Raw genomic sequence first — 21,804 nt, 5'->3', positions numbered from 1 at the left:
ATTGGCAAAACTCTCTGCACGTTTTAGAGGAAAACGACTAGCTGTGATGATCCATAAGCAGAAATGTATTTTCCGTAGGAAGAAATGTTGTTAACTTTGAAATATTCTTCTTTCCTCCAGACACCCTCTCCCCACCCCCACTAACTCCTATGGAAACCCAGGGTTGTGTTTTCTCGTAGCGCTTGTTTATTTTCACAACAGCGAATGAAGACATAAGTAACTGAATGATCCAGGCTGGTTTAAAGCCCCAGGGAAGAAGGAAAATGTTGATTCCCCTTAAGAACTTCACAAACGTTGCCTTTTGTGTGTCCGGAGAACACGCGTATACACATAACATCAGAGTCTTTGTGCCGGTCCCCTGTCGCGAAGTTGAATTTGTCTCGAAGTCTCTCCCTCTGGGGTTGAGCACTGAACATCTCGTTGCCTGGGTGTGGGTGTGATCCGCATTGTCCCGCCAACCTGGCTCGTTGTTCCAGGCTGCGGGCGGCTAGGGACCCCTGCTTGTTTCAGAAAGTTCCTCTGGCTGAGTTTCCAGGGGCTGATCCGCCCGCCGCCTGGCTGGAGGGGAAAAGGCCATTTGAAGGCTGCATTTTGCCACGTTCAAGTGGATCCTTGGGAAACCTGTCCCTTGGCCATCCCGGTTACGCCTGTAATTAGCGCCGGTGGGCAGCCCAGTTGCAGCTCCAGGCAGTGGACAACAGAGCAGCTCTCCCCCCCGGGTAGCACCATTTTATACACGGGGAAAGACTCCAAGTCATTCTGCAGGCTAGCCACAGAGTGAGGGGGACAGATAATCCCCGCTATCACCCCTAAAAACGCCGCCACTTTCTCTTTGTAAACTTCAGCGCACTTGCTGCAGTCCTGAAGGGCCTTTAATGATTATCCCGCTATTAGAGAAAGACAAAAATAATGAGGCAGCCTGGAGCCAGCTTCTGATAAATACAGTAGCTCTCTGCTCTATGGCGGGAGGCATCTTGCTGTGCCACGAAACAACACAACACAAAACAGACCGATCTGGCAACCCGCAGAAAAAAGAAAATGAAATCGTTAAGTGTGGGGCTAAAGCACCAATGTTTATCTATTTTGCAAGTCGAGCTAGGTAGGTCTGGTTGGTTTTGCAGAAAGAAAGAAAGAAAGAAAGAAAGAAAGAAAGAAAGAAAGAAAGAAAGAAAGAAAGAAAGAGTAACATGGCATGACAATATTTTTCGTTCTAAATCTTGGGAGCATTTGTCCATGGGATGTGCATTCTTCTGCCCTCAATGTAAATATAAAAAGCCTAACAACTGTATCGAATTTATCAGCGTATTTCCCCCTTCCCTTCGTGCAGCTAAGGCACGTTACTTCATTACAAAACAAAACACAACAGAACACCCCCACTAAGTACTAACGTCATTAGCTCCCCGTTTGTCTCTCTCCTTGGCTTCATCTGCGGTTACAGTTAAAAGTCTCTGTCTGCAAAGAACCCTTTAAAGTTCGTCTCCCCCCGTGAGCAACCCCCCCCCCCGGCTAGGGCAAAAGTGGGGGAGACGGAAAGAAAAACGAAATGTTTCCAGTGAAGGTGGAGCGGCTCCGAAAGCGAAGCCCCCAGATGGAATCTCCGGGCAGCGATTCGCCAGGAGGAGACACGAACGGCCTCCTGTGAGGTAGTGCCGAGGTCCGTGCGCTGCAACTTGCCTGCCCTGCACCGGGGAGCCAGGTTGGTGCAGAAGAAAGTCCCTATGGTTGGGAGCGGCGCTATAGACTATCGGAGGGAGCCCTATATATGACTGGAGAGATCGCTAGCTGTATGGCTGACTGCAGGGCTATACACAGAACTTTTGAGTGTATAGATCAGTGTGTGGGGGGGTACCATATATATTGCTGGGGAGCCATATACTTCTGGGGGTCGGGGAGCTGTGCGGATTGCGGGGGGCAGCACTACATATATTGCTGGGGAGCGGGGTCCCCTATAGATATTGCTGGTGGCAGCGCTCTCTATATACAACACATCTGGAGGGTGGGCGCTGGAAGCAGCACTGGCCGCTGCTAGGCGTCTCCTTTCCTCTTCATCCACTAACCGGGTCCCTTCGGCCAACTCAATTCATCATTGGGTTGATGACCTTCCCCGGACGATCCCTGCCTTCCGGAGCCAGTATCCCTCCCCCTCCTTCATAACCTCCCTGTGTGCGCGCGCTCGCAACATCTGGCTGCGTCTCGCTGCACATCTGGGCGGGTAACGGGGCTGGCTCCAGCGCGCAGCCCAGGCTCTCCGGCTGCGTGGCTGAGCGAGGAGGAGGAATGAGTTCGGGGCAGGGGGCTGCTGATCCCGTCTCCCCTTCTCCTCCCTTCCACCCCCCACTCCCCCGAAAAGCCTTGACTCCTCAGCCGCCCCGGCCCCTTGAACGGCTCATTAGCCAATTAGAATCACTAATCACCTCCAGCCGCCCCCGGCGCCCCGCCCCGCCGGAGCAGCCTGCACTCCCGTTGGCTGCCTTGCGATCAACAAATGGGGCTAATTAGCATAGGGAGCCCGGCTCTTATAGGCCACCGGGGCTGCCTGTCACCGGCGCCCGCTTCCCACCCCTCCTCGCCGGGCTGAGGGGCTGCCCGCTGGAGGCCGGCGCCCGGGCAGTCCGGGGGAGGCTCTGCGCGGGGCCGGTCGCACGCACGCTCCCGGGGAGCAGCCGCGGGGCGCTGGGGCAGAGGCGGCGCTGCTGCTGGGCGCGCCGCGCGGAGCCCGCTGAGTGACTTGCCCTGGGGCAGTGGCCGTGCGCCCCGGGGAGCGCAGCATGGCGCCCCGCGCCTCCCCGCGCTAGTCCCTCCCGGGGAGCGCAGCCCGCCTATGCGCTGCCCAGCGCGGCTCCCCGCGGCGGTGCCCGTGCGCTGAGCCATGCTGCCCGGCGCGCCGGCGGGCATATGGGACAGCGCCTGATCGGCTGCCTCGATGCGCCCAGCGCCCTGCAGCCGCCGCCGCCGCTGCTCCCGGTGAGACGGAAACTCCTGCTGCTCTGCATCATGCTCTTCCTCTGGCTCTACATGTTCTACTCGTGCGCCGGCTCCTGCGCCTCCGTGCCCGGCCTCGCGGGGAGGCCCGCGGCCGCTGCCGGCGCTGGGGAGGCTGCCGCCACCGCTGGAGCGCACGGAGAGGGGCTCCAGGTGCTTTCCAAGCTGCTGCGCCGGGCGCCTTCCGGGGGAGCCAAGGGGCTGGCGGGTTCCGCCGCGGCTTCCCCCTCGGAGCCGCGGGAGGAGCAGAGCGCGGCCCCCGACCCCACCAGCCCCATCTCCAGCTTCTTCAACGGCTCCGGCACCAAGAAGCTGCCGCAGGCCATCATCATCGGGGTGAAGAAGGGCGGCACGCGGGCGCTGCTGGAGTTCCTGCGGGTGCACCCCGACATCCGGGCCGTGGGGGCCGAGCCCCACTTCTTCGACCGCAACTACGAGCAGGGCTTCGCCTGGTACAGGTACCCCCCCCTGCCCCCACCCCTCCCTGTGCCTCCCGATGCGTGTGCGTGATTGAAAGTTAACCCCTCCGGGGTCACTTGCACCAAACCCATAAATCACCTTCCTCACCCTCCGGGCCATTTCTGCTTCATTTCCCCCTCCAGGGGAGAGGGGGGTTCCACTTACACCTTTTGTACAGATCCATAATTTATAGCCTCAGATCAGCAGCAGGAGTCACTCCCCTCCTCCCCCAACTCTGAACATGCAAGAGATGCTGCTCCCGGAGCTTTCCCTAACTTCGCTCTTTGCAGCAGAAAAGGGTCTAAATTAGGTGCGGCTCCGGGTTGGCTTTTGCCCTGGCCCATGCTAGACCCATCCAGTGTGTATTTTTCCATTTCTAATTTCTCCAGCCGGACAAGATGTCCTGCAAACTCTGTGGAAATGGGTAGAGTTCTGCCTTTAAAAAACAAAAAATGAGATGTCCCCTGGGGATTCCCATTACCGCAGAGACTCCAGGAAAAAAAATACTTAGAAAGTTTATTTTTCTTCTCCAGTTGCTGTGCAGTGGCTTTACCGCTCTGCTATCGGAAGGTGGGATTGTTTCTCTCTTAAAGCGATATAGAAATTGCAAAAAAAATTAAAATAAAATAGTGACTTCTCCCTCCAATTAAATGTGAATCCTGGAGAACCATTCAGCTACTTTCTACTATCCCCGCATGAGGGGGCGAGCTACACTAGGGGACTGCCCCAGAGGGGAAGCACTTTGATTAGACCCGTTCTTTGTTTCTAACAAATCGGCGAAGGAATCGGGGTATCTGGCTTATCGAAGGATCGGGCGCACAGATTCTGCTGCTGTTTCATGCAATAGCCGTCTGGGCCACGGATTTCTGCAAGAGCAGGGTCTGCCCATAATTTGTAAGATTACCCCGAACGGTTCGGATTGATGTTCCAGGTCAGGCTGTTGACTAACAACAAGTCGAGTGCTGTGTCCCGGTTCGGTTTCCTGAAGGCAGCTCAGCTGTTGATTAAAAATCCCAGATAAAACAGCTGGGAAAGTTCCCATAATTTAGAAGATGGAAAGTTATTTGCTGTCGTGACGGATGGGGCAATGCAGGTGCCCCTTCCCATCTTGTACCGTTTCACCAATAGCTGCGTTTTTAGGTTCGGCATTTGCCAGTATCCACATAAACGTGCCCCCGACTTCAATTCCTCGCATGTATTTTTGGCGCCTGTAGTTTTCTTTGGCAAGACGGGGTTTCATGGAGCAGGGATGTAGTGATCTCTGTTGGGAAGAAAGGGACACTGCAGCATCTCTTCCAGCGCATCAGACCCTTCTCGGCTCCTTCTTTGCAAAAGGGAATCGATCAAAAACTCCGGTACCGCTCCGCATTAACTCGAAACAATCCAGATTTCTCTGAACGTTTGCAAGACACGTTGTTTGGTTTTATCGATAAAACAAAATAAAACGCTGCTTTAGGGGGGCCTTAAAATACATTTTGATCACGAAAAGTTTAGGGGGGGGGGAATACTTCAGATGCACCAGATCCTTTTTGTTCGCAGAAAAGCGTTTAACTGTAAAGTGTCTCTGGACTGAGACTGATCGCAGCTGCTCCCGTGGTAGATTTTTATTTTATAGTGAGCCGGTGTTTAAAGGCGTTGAGGTGCAAACTCCAGTTTGCAGTAAATTATTAGTTTAAATGAGATTAGCCCCATAGTGTTGGATAATCTGGGCCCGATTTGCTCGCGGAGTTGGGAAAGAAATAATCCCATCGGTAGAGTTCCTGAAATATTGCCGCTGCTTCGTGTCATTTTTGCACCGCGTTCCGTTTAACTTCTGCGGTCCGACTCGTTGGGGCTCAGCCGAGCTGAACAGCAATGGGAGAGCAACGGTCTCGTATTAACGCTTTGTTCTTTCACCCCGCTTGCCTTGTGGTGCCCAAACACGGGCGTGTTTGGTGTGTGTCTCTTGCCAGCGTGGTGTCTCTGAATTTTGTTTGAAACTGTTTTGGCAGCATGGTTCTAAAAAGTCCTGACTTCAGAACAAATACGAGTGGAAAAAATCGCCAAAGAACAAAATTTACAATTTCTTGAAGTGTGTGTGGAAGGGAAGGACTGAAGAGAGAAAATGCAGCTCCCGGGAGACTAAAGTGCTTTGATTGTCCTCTTCCCCTCCCCTAATTATTTCTTGATTCTTGAATTTTGCCGGATGATGATAGGCATCTTGTGCACCATGTCCCAGGCTGCGACTTGCTTTACCCTGGAGCTGCATTACAGGGGTGTTTGGGGTGGCGGGGGGGCACCGAGCGGCAGGTGACGGATCTGTACAGAAAATCCAGGGGAGGAAAGTTAGCCCAACTTCGGGGGGGAAAGGAGGAGGCAGTTCACCTGCAGCTTTCATCTGCCTGGTTCCCTTTTCACTAACTAAGCTGCGAGCACGATTCCTGCAAAGCCCAGTTTTTGGCGCTTTATGACAAATGGAAAGCGAATAACTTCCACTAAATCCTAGGAGACAATGGAATCTGACTAATCGAGAACTAGCCCCGATTTCGCGTTGAAGGGAAGGGATCGATAACTAGCTAGAGATTAAAATGCACGTGAGTGTACAGGCCTATCTAGTAAAGCTATGATTGTGACTTTCTATAGACACACCACATGTCATTAAATATATAGACCTCCGATTTTTATGTATAAAGAAGCCTGGGTGTATCTTAAACAAAATCAGTTGTCTAATTCTACAATAGTCAGATTTGATTGTCTTGCAGTAAATAATGTAAATCACGAACTTCACACTTATTTTATACTTGACTGCTTTGTAGTTGTAGGTTCACTTTTTTTTTTCTTCGAGGGGAAAAAATCCTTAATTCTAAATCTGGTTAGCCTTTGAAAACATATTCAGGCATATAATGTTCTAACTCCAGAACAGTGACTCTATTAAATTAAGGAATGTTTCCATTTGAATTGGAGTAATTAATTTAATCCCTGAAGAAAGGTGAAGGTATAATCTGTGTCAGCTGGAAAACATTTGGTGGGAAAGGAAAAAAATAAACTGTAAACCAAGTGAAAAATCCAGTAGCACCCATAGGGTTTGTTAGGGATGTTAGTTACAAAACCTGTTAGTACTGTATATTTCATTCTTTGCTGTTTTTTTAAGTGAATGGGTACTTGTTGATTTCAAAGAGGTGGTGGAGTCCAGCAAACAGAAATACTTGGTTATTTTGTTGCAATAAAACAAACCAAACTAGCTATCCTCTTCGGTTCAATCTTTCCCTCATTCATTCAGGGACATGGTACAGAAGTAAAATCTATTTTAATTCAGTCCTGAAACCCATAAGTAGACACTGAAGTTAATGGGGGTTCTGTGTTAAGACTATGGGATCTGGCCCATTCAAAGTCTATTAGTCACTTTAGGTATGTGTTTAGGACTTTTTGAGAGGGGTGGTGGTGATAACAGTGGAAGATTTTTTTTTAAAAAGAAGATTCCAACAACAAAATTCAGAGCACCAACGTGTCAAGTTTTTGTTTTGTTGTTTATTCAGCAGTTCATTAGCAATTTCATTAGTAGAGCATAAGAGGAGATTGGTCATCTTAGCACTACTCTGGCCTTAAAGAAACCTGCTTTAACTCCCTTGCTTTCTTGTTTTTTAATATCCTCCCCAAACTAAACACAAAATTAATGAGCAAAACTGTCAGGGTGACAAGAAACATTAACTTCTACACTAATCTCTGCTGAAAGAGCAGCATTAGGATCCTACTGCAACTAGGGCAAGATAATTGCCTGGAAAGATGTAAACCCCTATAAAAATGCTGGGTTCTCTCCCACCCCTGTGCTCAGTCATGCACCTCCATTTCTCTGCTCCTCCTACAATCCGCTCTGGGTGTAAGGTCTGATCACTGATAACCTATTAACCTAATTAATCCAAAAAATTATTCAAACTTGGGAATTCAATTTAAATCAAATTAAAATAAATGTTCAGTGTATGCATTTGTACTGTAAACTCTAAACTAGGGTCTATTTCCCCCCCCCCACCCCAGAACCAATAGGATTAAAAAATAGATGAAAAGATTTTTTTTGCCTTTCTATAACTCTTCATTATTAATGCACTCCTGAATCCCCTGTTTTGTTTCAAAGCAGTGGTAACTTAAATTATTGCAGGGGTTATGAAAAATAATGCAACAACCTAGCCCATAAATAAGGATGACTTGTATTTATACATCACATAAACAGTGGTGGTGCTCTGCTCATAACATTATTAAAATAGGAGGGAATGGAAGAGGAATCTATTACCCTAGATCAAGGTTTAGACTATATATACCATGTGGCTCATGTTGTCTGTTTAGGATATTCAGAAAGAAGTTATTGCCTGACTTCTCTAAGGTAGACTTGAGGGGCTGTAATGTTGCAGGTTGTCTCTTCGGCACAAACTGCACTGCTCACAACCAGTTAAGTGGGTAATGGTTTTATAGTTTGATAATCCCAAGAGCTACAGTGGCAAAGCAGAGGAGGAGATTTGCATTAAGCATCAGAATTTAATTGTAGTTCCACTTGGCATAACAAGGCACCATTAACCTAAACAAAAGAGATTTGTGGGTGATGAAGCTCATTAAAGATGTTGATTGGGGGATGTTTTTCCCCCCTTCTGTTTGCTGTGATGATTCAGGACTGCTGTGAGAAAAGAAACGAAACAGTCATCTGTCCCCGTAATCAGGTTTGCTTTAGACTACGACTGGAGTGCTTCAGATTTTACCTACTTTATTCACTCTCATGCTATCCCAGATCACTTCCTCAGAGCTGACATGCTGTTGAAGATGAGGTGGAAATACTAATTAAAAGCTCTTGTTTTGAATGATTCTTCCCGCCCCCTCCACCTCCCCAAATCAGTAGATAACATGTTTGCTAATCTAAGAGGGGAAAATACTTAGTTAATATCTGTATCTATAGTGCAAATAACCTCAATATAGAGGAAAAAAGCTTAAAATTATAGCTACAGGTCAATTACAAATTAAGATTTTAATAGTAAACTTAAAACTGAAATATTTTATACAAAGCATGAATACTACTCAGCTTCTGAACACTACTTTTTTTCCTCCGCTTAACTTTCAAGATTTTGCATGTTGCTTTCACATATTTAGGATGTTTAAATACTCTTCTGCTATTGAAACACAACTATATAGCGTGAATGTCTTAGCAGAACCAAATCTTTCTTTATTTTGACCATACTAAAAATTATAGTGGTATCACTACAGGATCTGCTGTGTACCCTGTGACAGAACATGGTGGTGGTGGTGGTTGTTAGATCTGTATGAATTAGGGGAGCATTCATTTTGTAACTTTGGCATTAAGTAGTTCATACACTAATTCTCCTAGTATCTCTCTCACAGGATCAGTTTCACCACTGAGAAATTGCTCAGATTAGTCATTTTGGGAAGCAGAATGAAGATAATTAACTACACTGCATTAATGGGGGTAAAACTGGTTAGATACCAGGTTCAGTGTTATGTGGGTGGAGTTTCAGAGCAATAGAAGATTTATGAACACTAACTTCAATGGCAGTGGGGCTGGAATTGCATGGTTGGAGGTAGGAGTTATTCAGTTCTAAAATCTACAGTTCTAGGGCCTGATCCTGAAAGCACACAAATAATTTCCACACAAGGAGGCAGTGGGACTACTATAGAGTTTAAAGGATTGGGGCCTTAGAGAGCGGCAATCCGGGCTTTATAAAAACCATATTCCTGCAAGCACCTGCTTAACTTTGCACATGTGAGTAGTCTCTTTTGGATCCAATGGAACTACTGTTGCATAGCATTAAGCATGTGCATAAGGAGCCTGTAGGAGCATGGTGAAGATTTGCATGAATATTTCAAATCAAGATTAGCAAAATACAGACACTTAAAGAAACTTTTTCCCCAGTATAAAGGAATACTAAACAAAATTTGTAAACAGAGTTAAATTTGAAACCCTGTGAGTTTAGGTAGCAGCTGTGAAGATTTCAAGCTCTCCAAATTTTAATTTGAATGCACTTTGAGAGAGAGAGACTCCCACCCTCCAACTGCTGTTAGCAAAACATAAAATAAGGTCACAATGTATGCTGCAGTGGTTACTGGGAGGAGGAGGAGGAGATACAATCTAGCTAAAGTCTCTTTTGAAATCTCTTGCTATCAATTCTGGGATTTCAACCACGTACTGCCAACCCTACAGCAGTTAAGGTAAAATAAAAAAGCAAACTGCATTTGTAATACAGTATTCTGAAATGAGAACCTGCATGTTACAAAACAGAAGAGCTGTCAAGATTTATTAGCAAAAATGGTGTTGAAGGTGTTGAACTCTGTTTTTAATTAGGCACCTAAATTAGACCATAAAATGGTTGATTAATCTTTTACAAGTGAAGGGGGAGGAAAATAACTAAAAGTAACTTAATCATAAGTGTTATCCCAGATGCAGTGAGTTGGGAGACTGTCAATATTTAAAAGACATATTTTTGCTTTACGTTTGGAAATGCCAGTATTCAATTTATTCACATTAATTCTGAAGCGATTCATTGGAATATAAATTCTTTTAATAAGCTTCTGTGGGAGCTCGAGCCCCTTACCTTGTAAACACTTATGTACTTATGTAACTTTGCTTATGCAAGTGGGTCCATTGATTTCAATGGAATGTGATTACTTGTAAAACTTTGTCACCAAAATGGCTTGAGATTGAATTTAAGAACCACTTTTTTTAAAGGATTTTAGCTTCTAAATCACTAGGCACATTTGCAAATTATACTTGAAAGTTATTCATGTGCTTAAGTGTTTGCAAGACAGAGGGCTAAGTTTAGCACTTAAAAACGAATATTGCAATTGGAAAATGAACACTGCAATTGCCAAACAGCTTGACAGTTTATAAATGTCACAAACTAAAAATCTGACAGCATATCACTTTTTTCATTAAAAATAACTTTTTGTAAATTTCCAACTCTGATCCAAGTAAGCTAAAGGGATTTGACGATATAAGTTAGAAATAAGATATTGTCTCCAAACTCCCACAGATTTGACTGAGCCTCAGCACTTTTCAAGGTCCTGCATATTTCCATAATCTCTATTAATGTTTTAAATTGAAGTTAATGTCAAAAAGGATAAAGAGCTATAGCTGAATGATAAAATTTCCTATTTTATCATTTGCATAACCAGAAAATATAAATTGCTCACTGTTCAGCTATATACATACTATCCCTTATATTCTGATACTAGGAACACTTAAAACTATTCACAAGTAGCCCCACTGAAGTCAATGGGGCCTCTTGCATTTGTAAAGTTACTCATATGCATAAGTGTTTGCAGGATTGAGTCCTTGTTGCACAAATCCAATTGTCCAGTTTTTAAACTTCTTCTTGGTATAGTTCTTCCTAGCAATATGCTAATAGGAATATTTAACCCTGGGGTGGTGGTAGATCTTTGAGGAATTGGTACTTTGTTTTAGTTGAGAGACAACTTTAAAAAACAGTTTTTGTTTTTTAAAAAGTTTCTGTTGACTCATGCAAGACAGAACTTTCTATAGAACTTGCTTATCTAGATAAGTTTCCATTCTGGAATGGTATTTGTGACTGATAGTATTTAATATATCATATTTTTTTTGTCTGAATTGTTCCTTTTTAAATTATATGGTATATTGACTTGAAGGAGAGGCAAAATGGTGGCTTTTGTTTTTCTTCTGCTTAATTGTTTGCAAGGTAAAGGGGTTGTTGAAAATCATGTTTGGTTTCACTTTTTCTGCTGCAAAAATAAAGCAAAATCAGATGTTGGGAAATACAGTCCCTGAAGCAGCAAAGCGATAAGAGGGAAAAATTGAATGGATTTTCAATAGCAAGATAGCTGGAGATCCAATAGAAATGAATTCTGTAAGCATGTTGCATTTTCTCTGGTAATTAATGCAGCATGTTAGCTGCTTCAAATGAGAATATTTACCATGACAGAAAAGAAATAAGATCCAGCCATTACTGCAAACTAATTATAAGTAGTGTATGGAATTTTTGATATTTAATAAGCTTCCCCTTTGAGATTGTCTTAAAAAATTGAAGTGTGCAGCATTAACAACCTTGTGTGTTTGTGGTGGGGAGAGGCAAGGGAATAGCCTCTTGTGGTCTGGTATATAGTGCAATTGCTGCCTTACAGGACTGCCAAAAAACTCAACTTCTTGCAAGTCTAGAATATCAGTTCCCTGATATTTTGAACTATTTTCTCTGTATTTTTATTATTGGATTCCTTTTTATTTGGGGTAGTAATAATACTCTTAATAGTACTATTAAGTGTAGTACAATAAGTGTAACAGAACTGAAGTCTGTTACACTTATTGTGAGACAACTTATACTGCCTGATGGATTGTTGTTTGTTTTTTTAATAATTTTTCTTTCTGCCGTAGGGCCGGTTTGCTGCAGTGCCAAGCACCTCCTGCAATGTGCTGAATATCCCTAGTCCCCCACTGAATTTTTATTTAGACTAACAGATTGTAGGCTTTGTCTGTGTTTGGAAAGTGTCCTAGTGCTGTAATCTTAATAATAGCACCATAATGTACAGTGCTCTGGACAGAAACTGATGGAATCCTTGCCTTGGAAAGCCAAGTTTTAGGGTGTGATCCTCCTGCAAGTGCTGAGTCCCTAATTTCTGACTTTAGTGACAGTTGTGGCTGCAGGTTCATGGGCCTGTCTGGTTACATGTAGTTTCTCTATTTCAAGCATGGTAATAACTACATTCATAAAAATCTTCTTGGATAACTTGGCACTTAAGGAATCCCAGTTGAGGATCTCCATTGTGTTAGGGTGCTGCTTCACGGTGACTCTGCAGAGACTTGGTGAGCCGTGAACTTCCTTACCATAGGAATGTCACAATTGCCATAATGAGCAAATTGTCCTGTTGTGCCTCCGAGTACCTAGTCAGATCAGAAAAGGGGGTGGGGGGATAATTAGTCTGTCTTAGTCGAGTGGTTTATTAGTGATCTAGAGTAAAATCCTGGCCCCAATGAAGTTAACAGCAAACTTGCATTGACTTCACTGAGGCTGGGATTTCACCCATGGTTGCTGCAGCAATATAAATTCCGGCTTTACAGTGGTAACAAGTGTCTGGTTCCAACACCTCTTACAGTATATCTTTGCGAACTATTGATAAAGCAACAAGATCCAGTGCAGCCAGGTGCTGAGTGCCCTCCACGACCACTGACAGCATCTCTGAGGGCACTCAAACCTTGCAAGATCTTGCTTTTAAGGATGCAAGGGGTCTCTTACGATAAACTTCAGAGTGACCTGGACTGGACCTGAATTCCTTTGATTAAAAAACATACGAATCATAGCATCTGTACAAAGAAGGCAAGCTTCTCTAGCAAATGTCGTTGAGTTGCACTTAACTGGAACGAAAGCTACAATTTATTTTTAAATAAGGCTTTTTGTTCATTTTTTTTTTTGGATGGCTTCTCCTTAACATTTTTTATCCCTTTGGGATCTTTTTGTTCTCTTTCTTTCAAAAAGAAATCACACTATTATTCAGCTTGCCTCGTACTGGTTTAAATCAGTACCAAAAAAAATCATTTGTCGAGGGGGATTTTTCCCACCCACTCATTAACGTTTGCAGGCAAGAGCCCAATAGGAGTTTAAATGGGACTATCACTACTTCTGTGTCTTTTTATTTAAAAAAAAAAAAAGCTCTGCAAGGCACTTATTGCCTCCAGTCAGATCCTGACAGACCCAAATGACATTGTCTTAGTGACTGTGTGGAGTTATGAAGAAAATGGCCCCAGAAAGGAGGGGTGGACTGCTATGATCAGTCAGCAAGGCCCTTGTGTTTGCGTGGGATCATTCCTTTAGATCTGAGGAGGGTTGAGTTGTTCAAACAGATGGCAAAGATTATTCGTGTTGCTGGGCTTTCAGTGCGCTACTCTGTTTCAAGCACATTGCCTGATATGACGCACGTGATGAGTTCTTCCCAGCACGATGCTGAGAGGAGCTACATTGTCTGCCGTGATCAGGTTTCATAGCCTCACCTGTTGAGTTGTTGAACTTTTTTCAAAGTTGACCATGCATTCGGGGGTGTGTGTGAGACTTATTTGGGTGGTGGATCTGCCTGGCTAATCTGATTAGTGCGATACTCTGGCATGTCATGGAACATTATGCTAGCAATTAGCATCAAAATAATTGGAAGAAAATCCCTGGTGCTCCATAACTTTTATTTATTTATTTTTTATGTAAGTGCACACAGTGAACTCTTTAACTTATGCAGTTGAATATCTTCTGCTGCTTTCTGGGCGGTTGAAGGCTTTCATTGTCATTTGAAAAATGTAGGTGCCAAACTTTTTTTATTTTTAAATGTGTTATACTGCCTAAACAGTTCTTTATTTTCTACCCTGCAAAGTGCTGAGTACCATCATAGTCAAAAAGAAACAAAATTGAGGGTGTTGAGTACTTGCCGAGAGCAGGCTTTAATTGCTCAGCTGACTTAGGCTGGAATAACCGCATAGACCTTGGGCTCGTTGTAGTAAGAACGAAGTATAGTCATCTTTCAACATGAACACTCACCTCTTGTGTTGGCATGAATACTAGTTGGGGGGGGGGGGGGATAATTAATAGGCCAGGTCTGTGTTGGACAGTGTTGTTCTTTGGAGCCCATATGTCCAAATACCAGGTCATGTTATTTCGGCAGTTTAATGAGAAGGTCAGGAAGCTATCAGTTGCTACCTGTTGTCAGCATGTGGTGTTTGAGGAGTGACTGAAGTGATGCCTGTGTGACTGTGCTTGAAAGTTTAATATACAGTGTTACATTCAAAACAGTCCCAGAAATCTAAATTGTGGAGAAGTTGACTTATCTGCTCTCATTTATGCTCCCAACAATTTCACATCTCTTTGCAAGTTTAAAATCACTACAAGTAACGTCACTAAAACAGAATTGGATTGTAATGTTACACATAATTTAAAAAAGCTTGGAAAGAACATCAAAAGACATGAGTGATAGCAAAATCTGCCCCCCCCCGCGTGTTCCAATCTAAATGGGATTTTTTTTTAACATCACCTTCTAAGGATCTGATCATGCAATTTGATTCACATGACTAGCAGCACTCCAATAGACTGCAATATTGGTTACTAGATAAACCAAATATTAAACACGAGGCAGAAGATTTGATGCTGCACAGGAGTAATGAATAGCTTATGAAAATTCCTTTTTATATCCATAGTACATGCATGACTTGATGCAGATCAGCTGTACAGAGCATGGTTGTTAGGCACAGCGTAAATGGGGAGGGAAGAAAGCTTTTATGCTGGGCAAAACACGTTTAATTAAGCAGGTTCCCATCTCAATTTTTGTTGCCAATGACAATATTTAATTGACTGTCAGGCACCCATTACCATGACATGGAACGTTAAAAATGAACATATTAAAGTTGATCAGTCACAAACAATGCCCTTGTCAAGCCTTGTGCTGCCATTAAAAGAATTTCGCCAGGCAAACACTTGCCCCAAAATGATGTATTTTGCAACTTGCTCTGAAGGTCAGTACGCTTGGGTTCTGATGGACCAGTGGAAGCAACAATGTTTAGGACCAGAATCCTTCTCCCCAGAACACCCTGTCCCCAGGCCTCCAGGGTGTCTGTCTAGGGACAGCAAGGAAAAGCTGTAAGAGAACTGAATTTCTACAACCTTTGGTGCACAATAGCATCCTGGATTATCAGTAAATCAACCTGAAATCCAGTCTAGTGCAAATAACTGGCGTTGGGTACTGCACTTGGCCCAGATTCCTCAGCCACTTACTGTTTTTACAAATTATTTCTTTTTTAAAAAGTGCCAGTTTATATCGGCTAAGGATCAAGGCCCAGACTGTACTAAATTCCCCCCTTCCCGCCCCCTAAATTGATTCTTCCATCTAAACTGACAAGTGGCTAATTTAATATTGTGCTTAACTAGGTATAACGGGGCTCTTGCAAAGCCTTGCCCCAGTAGTCCTCACAATGAAATCAGTGGGACTGTTTGTATAAGTGCGTTTTTACGCTATTAAGGATGAGTCCTAAAAGATCAGGGCTCTAATCTGGCAGGTCTACTAAGGCAACATTTCAGCGTCACTGTGTTGGATTTCAAAAAGTATGGAAATGATTTTTAGGAGCACAATTCCCACTGGAAAACTCAATTGTATTTGTTTAGATTGGCATGTGCTACCTACTCTAGTACGGATTCCTAGCTGGTCAGTACTCAATTGCTTGTTCTATCAGTTAAGTGAGACTGGCATGTTTGTGAAGGTACGGGAGAGGATGATTAAGTTCTGATCTTCCTTGCTACAGGGCCTGATCCTGCACTGCTGCACGACTGGCCCTGTGACGAGCAGAACCAAGTATCCCTGGAATCGGCACTTGAAATCCTCTTGCAAAAAATACCTTTAACATGTAAGTAACTGTAATGAGGGGATACGCTTTTTAAGAGCCAGCACTGGAGCTGTAGACATTAGGACCTGATGCATGGTAATTGCAAAATATTTGCTTGAAGTCCTCAGTCACAGTGAGGGTTTTGACAGAGTAAGAAATGCAAGATTGGGTCCATCACACCTATTTCTGTGGGCATGAATATATACATACACTTTGCAATAACTATATGCAACCCTTAGCTTTTGTAATGGTTATTGCATAATGAGTGCTTAAAAAAAGGGGGGGACACCTCGAGGCTAGTTGCATCATGTAAAAAATAACCTCCACTATTTTGCAAAGCTGTAATCTGTCTCCAGGGAGGTGAATAATAGTTTTAATGACATTAAAATGTATTGTATATGTATAGCTCTTCAGTGGAACCAATAATTTGCACTGATGACCAGGAGATCATTTGCGGATTATTGGATTATGCAAATTAGTGACTAGTTAACAAACCATTCAAAAGAAAACATTATATCAATGTGTGTGGTATTCACTTATTTTTACAAGCACCATTCCATTTTTAAACTTAGAGTATTTCATAGGATTCTAAAATACCTTGCAACTTTGGACCAATTCTGCTCTCAATAACAGTGACATAAACCTGGAGTAACATCAGTGAAGTAACAAATAATTCTGTAATTTCTCCAGTGTTTAGTGCAGCGTTAGGCCAATGGCGAACAAAAAATGAAGTGCTTATTAATAGACTTCACTGCCACACTTAACTCTTAAATATTTATTTGGAAATGTGCAAAGACCAAATAGAGGTGTTTTCATTTTACCATCTAATGAGTTTTCAAATCAATAATTAAGAATTGTCAAAGCAGCAAAGAATCCTGTGGCACCTTATAGACTAACAGACGTTTTTCAGGTTCTCCTGTAAGTAGGCTAAGTATCCTAGCCTTTAAACATCAACATTTGTCTTTGTAAAAATATATCTTATGTTTTATGCCCAGGAAACTAGTTGCCAAATAAATTATAAAATGACGCTGGTGGTGTCGTACAAACGATGGGCCTATTCCTGTTCTTAGTTACAATCAGTAACCCAATTCCTCTCGACAGAAGTGAGTCTGAACGCCTCACTCTGACACTGCCCTCATTGCCGGGATATGCAAACATTGCTGGAAATGGGCCTTAACCTGGACTTACTCACACAATCCAGTATTATGTGCTCAGGGGCTGCAGCTGCTATACCAGGTGTAACTCCAGAGTAACAGTGGTGAGTCAGCGCTAAAAATGGGACTGAATGGCTGAACTAAGTTTCAGCATTGGTGCATGTTTCCTGTTCGTCCGTCCTTTGATATTATCTTAATAAATCCAAAGATTTTTATAACACTGATCCCATAGCATTGCAATGTGCTAGATGGTGGGGTTTTGTAGATCAGTTAGTCCCTGACAGTTTAGTGGTTTGGGATAAGATTTCCCAGAAATTCTCATGACTTGCGCTCCTCAATAGAGGCACCAGTGAAAACTTTACCTCAAGCCACTAAACTCTCAGCAGCTAACTGGTTAAAGTCGCTTTTGAAAATGAGACTTAGGCTTTTAAGTCAGAGGAGCTTGTAGAAATTTTGAGCTAGCTATATCTTTGGGGTCCATTTTAATTCATTGTCTTTGTTGGAATTAATGGATGGATCCTAGTATAGAAAGTGAACCTATGTTAACCATGCACTTAAACAGAATGTTTTGTATCCTAGATCTCTATACCAGAATGCTAAGTGCTCTGCTGCCTGGCAGAATTGCAGGCTGAACTCATTAGTGTTGTAAAGTTTTTGATTTGGCTCTTACACCTTTCTGTGGGAGTGGGTGGAAGGGGATTGTAATGTCTCTTTTCCCCCTGCCATCAGTTTGTTAGAATTTGACACACACAATTCTGAGAGCGAATTTTGTTTCCATTTATCACTGCTCTAGTAGCGAGTGAGCAGGAGGCCAGTCTGGTGTTTCTGAAAGGCTGAGTGAATCCAGTTAATGGGGCGGAGGGGGAAGTTTAAGAGTGGAACGATGCCTTGGGAGGAGTTGTCAGACCTGCCAGGGATCAGGCTCAGATAAAACTGAATAGCAGGTTAGCATTTCAAGCCAGGTCTCATTGCAAACTGATATGGGGTGAGAACTCTAGTTGTCTGTCCTTAAGCTTGTTAATTACAGGTTCTCTTTCCTCTGTACTGCCTGGATCTGTTGTGGAAGGTGGAGCCCTTTTTCCCCTGATGCTTCTGCAGCATCGGGGTGTGGGTGTGTGAGATATCCATGTTGTACGTTGCTAACTTCTGGCAAACTGTTTCTTTAACATTACAGCTATTAGCTCTCCCAAGAGAAAGCTGAAGTCACACAGATAAAGGTAGTATAATTAATTCGGCTATATATAAACAGTAGGCCCAGGTGGTCTTAAAGCAGATTAAGAGCCTGTGAATTTTCTGATTTTTTTTTTTTTAAAAAGTAAAGGTGGTGTATCTTTCCCCAATTCTTGTATGCCAGCTCCTATAATTGCCCCACACACAGAACTCTTATAGATTTCATCATCAGACTTCACTGGCAGTGTTAAGCCGATTGCAGTATTGGACAATAAATGGAGCTCTATAAAGTCTCAGTTTTGGTGAACTTTTCTAGCTAGTTTGATTTGTGTTTTTGTGGCCACCTATTTAGTGTGATTTTTCTCCCCTCCCCCCCTTCCCCGTACCTGTAAGGAGCTGAATAGTATGTGGCATTATTGCCCTCTACTGGAAGGAATCAAAACTGCTGAACTTGGGATCATATGCCAAATACTGCTAATAGAGAGCAGGAGTTTCTGATCTTTGCATGACCCAGTTACCAAGGTTATTGGGTAGCAAAGGGTATGCAACAAAACCCTAGTGATGGAAACTTGTTGGTTTAAGGTTTAAAAAAAAAAAAACAACCTCCCTTTTGTCTCTCTAGGATTTGGTGATTGCTGAAGGATTTGGCAAGTTTCCTGCAGACCTTTGGGGAAACCCAGCCCAGATATTGGGTTGGTGATGAAACCTGAAACTTTGAGCCTAGCAAATATTTGTTATGTGGCTTGATTGAGAAATCTTTCCACTTTTACATAATGAAAATATATGATTCAAATCTTTGGTTGTCCACCTCTACCCAAACCCAGGAAAACCTTGTTCATTGCAAAACTCAAAACCAAGTATTTTTTCATGGCTTGAAGGACAATGCTTTAGTTGCTCCTGAATTCAGCTGCAACCCCCCCTCCAATTCCCCCAAACTCCATCTAATAAAGAAAACCACTGCAGGAAATGATGGACTTAAACAAAATAGAAGCAATGTGAACAGCCAGGCATGGGATGTCACTGGACAAGGTGGTGAACAGTTCTGTGCAAGCCTGATTCTGCTGACCTTACTTAAGTAGAGTAGTACCTTACTCAGCGAATAGTCCCCATTGATTTCCACTTGAATAAGGATGGCAGAATTGGACCCGCTGGGAGGAGACTGCATTTTAACATGGCTAAAGGGTAATCATGCATTTCTTTCCCATTTGCTTGGGTTGACACAGAGCGCTAAGCATTGCACTGAAGAAACCTAGCTAGGTTCTTGTCGTATGCCTGCCACAGAGGAGTGAATGCCTGGTGATTGTCAGTGCTAGCAATGGATAATAAAGTACAGTGACTCTAGAAGTTCCATCCTTTGTTTCTGTGCTTGGTTGTATGCAACTGGGTGGAAAAATCAGGAAGATGAACTGAAGGGCTGGCTGCTGCATGGCCTTTTCAGATACCATGAGTACCACAAACCCCTGTACTGGCTTGCCATGGAGCCTCGTTTAAAACTGCTGCACGATGCTCCTCTGTGCAGCTTAAAATGATGAAGCCATTGGAATTCTGGGGTGCACATGAGGACCGCTTGTAAGTGGTATGTGGGATCTCTGGAAAATACCTTGCACTAGATGGGTTTGTAAATGATTTCTGTGTAACGTAACATGACCCCAGTTGAGCTCTTCTGCTCTGTTACTCACTGATTTTTTGGAGCTGATCTGTCTCAATTATAAGTGCCACGGCACATCTACATCCAGCAGACGGAAGCTGAGAGAATAGGCATTGTATGTGGCTGGTTCACAATGGAATCTTTTCACTCCTCAGCTCTAGTGTGGAGGCTGATGGCACTGTCTCATTTGGGAGCCTGTAGGGTAGAAAGATCAAAGAGGGGTGAGTCAATTACAATTCAGATTTGGTTCATCCATATGTTTGGGTATTTGAAAGACTTCAATGGTAACCAGTCTTATATCTCATATGCCCATTGATTTGTTAATCTGACACTTGCTTTAATCTGAATAACAATGGCTCTCATTCAAACTGAGCAGTGTTTCGGGGGCGGGAGGAGTCATTTAAGTTGGGCTTTACTAAGTTCTTGCATACAAGCCCACTGGGTTCTTAATAACAAAATTGTGGCTGAAGGATTTAGGAGTAATTTTGAGATGAGTAATTTTTTAAAATTCTATTAGAGCTATGGGTGAGGATACAGTAAAGAGAGGTATGAGTTTGTACACTTACCCATCCCACAATGTGGCTAGGCTGCTGTTAATTGGATGAGGTTCTGACACCATGTAGGTACCATCTCTGGGTGCAAAAAGCTGAGAAGGCATGTGGTGGGTGTTAGAGTTATGGGACAGAATCAAAGTATCCAACTGGCTCCATCAGTCCTTAACCATGTATTTGATAGTGTCCAGTGAAGATGGCAGGATGTGATCTATCCTGGTGAATAGGATGAGTAGCTAGTCTTAAAGAGAGATGATCTGGGTAGCTCAGAAATAAACAGCAAGAAGAACAGGAGTGTGTGCATGTGGATAGTCCAATAGACTCACTCAGTCCGTCAGATCATTGGTATGGAAATGCAAAGTCTTTCATTAAAGTATGTAGGTCTCATTACATGAACACACAGCAGAGAACATCTTTACGGCTGAGTCCTCCTTAAAAGACCCCTTGGCAGTGAGTTGATTGTCTATTTTGGATCTACTATTTACGCCAAGATCACGAGCCCCTGTAACTAATGGGGGGAGGGGGTGTTCTGCAGACACACCTGCTTAATGTTTCTAATTGGTACCTGTCCTACTTCTCTGGGAGTTTCACTCTCGCCATAGGTCAATTGTTTTCATCTGATCTAGCACGTTTTAGCTCTGATTTGTCTGTGGATGGCAGGCTTCTGACTTCTTGTCTCATTAAGCTGTACCTTTTTGTAACTTTACTGGGCAGCAATCCCGTGCTCTTTCTGAAACTTAGTCATAACTTTTTTTAACCTTTTTTCTATTTTTGGAGGTTGAAGAGAGGGAGGGACAAGGTGGGGGCTGGCTTGGTAAGTAGATTTTGCAGAGGTGATCGTCCAGCACTAGACTTCTTTCCAAACATGCCCTGCACCTGATAGCATGGCTGTAAACAAAAGAAACTAATCTAATGCAGTGGCTACTCCCTTTGACTGTAATCACAAATCCAATTGTAAGTGATTGGAGAAGGCAATCCCATTTGTATTAAAATGCATTTAGGGATCAGCACAGAGGTCAACAGTGTATTAATTTGCTAGATCTTTTATTCCAGAGCATGGCAAATGTAGTTCATCCTGGTGCAAGTACATGCTGTCCAGGTCATATTGTAGTTAAAGGAGATTTAAACAGTGACCTCTTCAACCCCACCCTCCTAGTTTAAAAAAAAACCCCACAGACCTATCCTTCTTGGGAGCAGAACATCTGGCCCTCCTGGAGGGGGAGAATCTATTGCATGCAGGCCTATCCAATTAATTCACTAATGTATCAACATCTTGAGCTGCTTTATTGGCTGAGGTTTTTAGACTAATGAAAAACCTGCAGCAGAGCTGGTCAGCCAAGCCTCTGCTATAAGGACACCTATGGCTCGCAATCTGGAGCTAAAACTGTGGAGAGAGATCCAGATTAATAAGCATTTCCACTTCTCTAGTGCCTCTCATCTAAGGATCTCAAAGCACTTTGCACACCTCGGTAAGCGTTCCAGCACTTGTAG

At 43.5% G+C, this 21,804-nt stretch overlaps 1 protein-coding gene across 1 annotated transcript in view; it reads left to right on the top strand.

The window, feature by feature from the left end:
• The first annotated feature begins 2,617 nt into the window (after positions 1-2,617).
• The window catches only part of LOC123346006 (heparan sulfate glucosamine 3-O-sulfotransferase 3B1-like), a 42,937-nt gene continuing 23,750 nt past the window's right edge, over positions 2,618-21,804 (top strand). Inside the window, exon 1 of the mRNA XM_044983186.1 lies at positions 2,618-3,440. Coding sequence (XP_044839121.1) covers positions 2,896-3,440 — 545 coding nt within the window. The 5' untranslated portion in view covers positions 2,618-2,895. The remainder of the gene's footprint in view (positions 3,441-21,804) is intronic.

Source organism: Mauremys mutica, chromosome 12 (assembly GCF_020497125.1).
Source record: "Mauremys mutica isolate MM-2020 ecotype Southern chromosome 12, ASM2049712v1, whole genome shotgun sequence".
Taxonomy (NCBI): Eukaryota; Metazoa; Chordata; order Testudines; family Geoemydidae; genus Mauremys; species Mauremys mutica.
The sequence above is the reverse complement of the archived record's forward strand: the minus strand, read 5'-3'. Positions and strand labels throughout refer to the sequence as shown.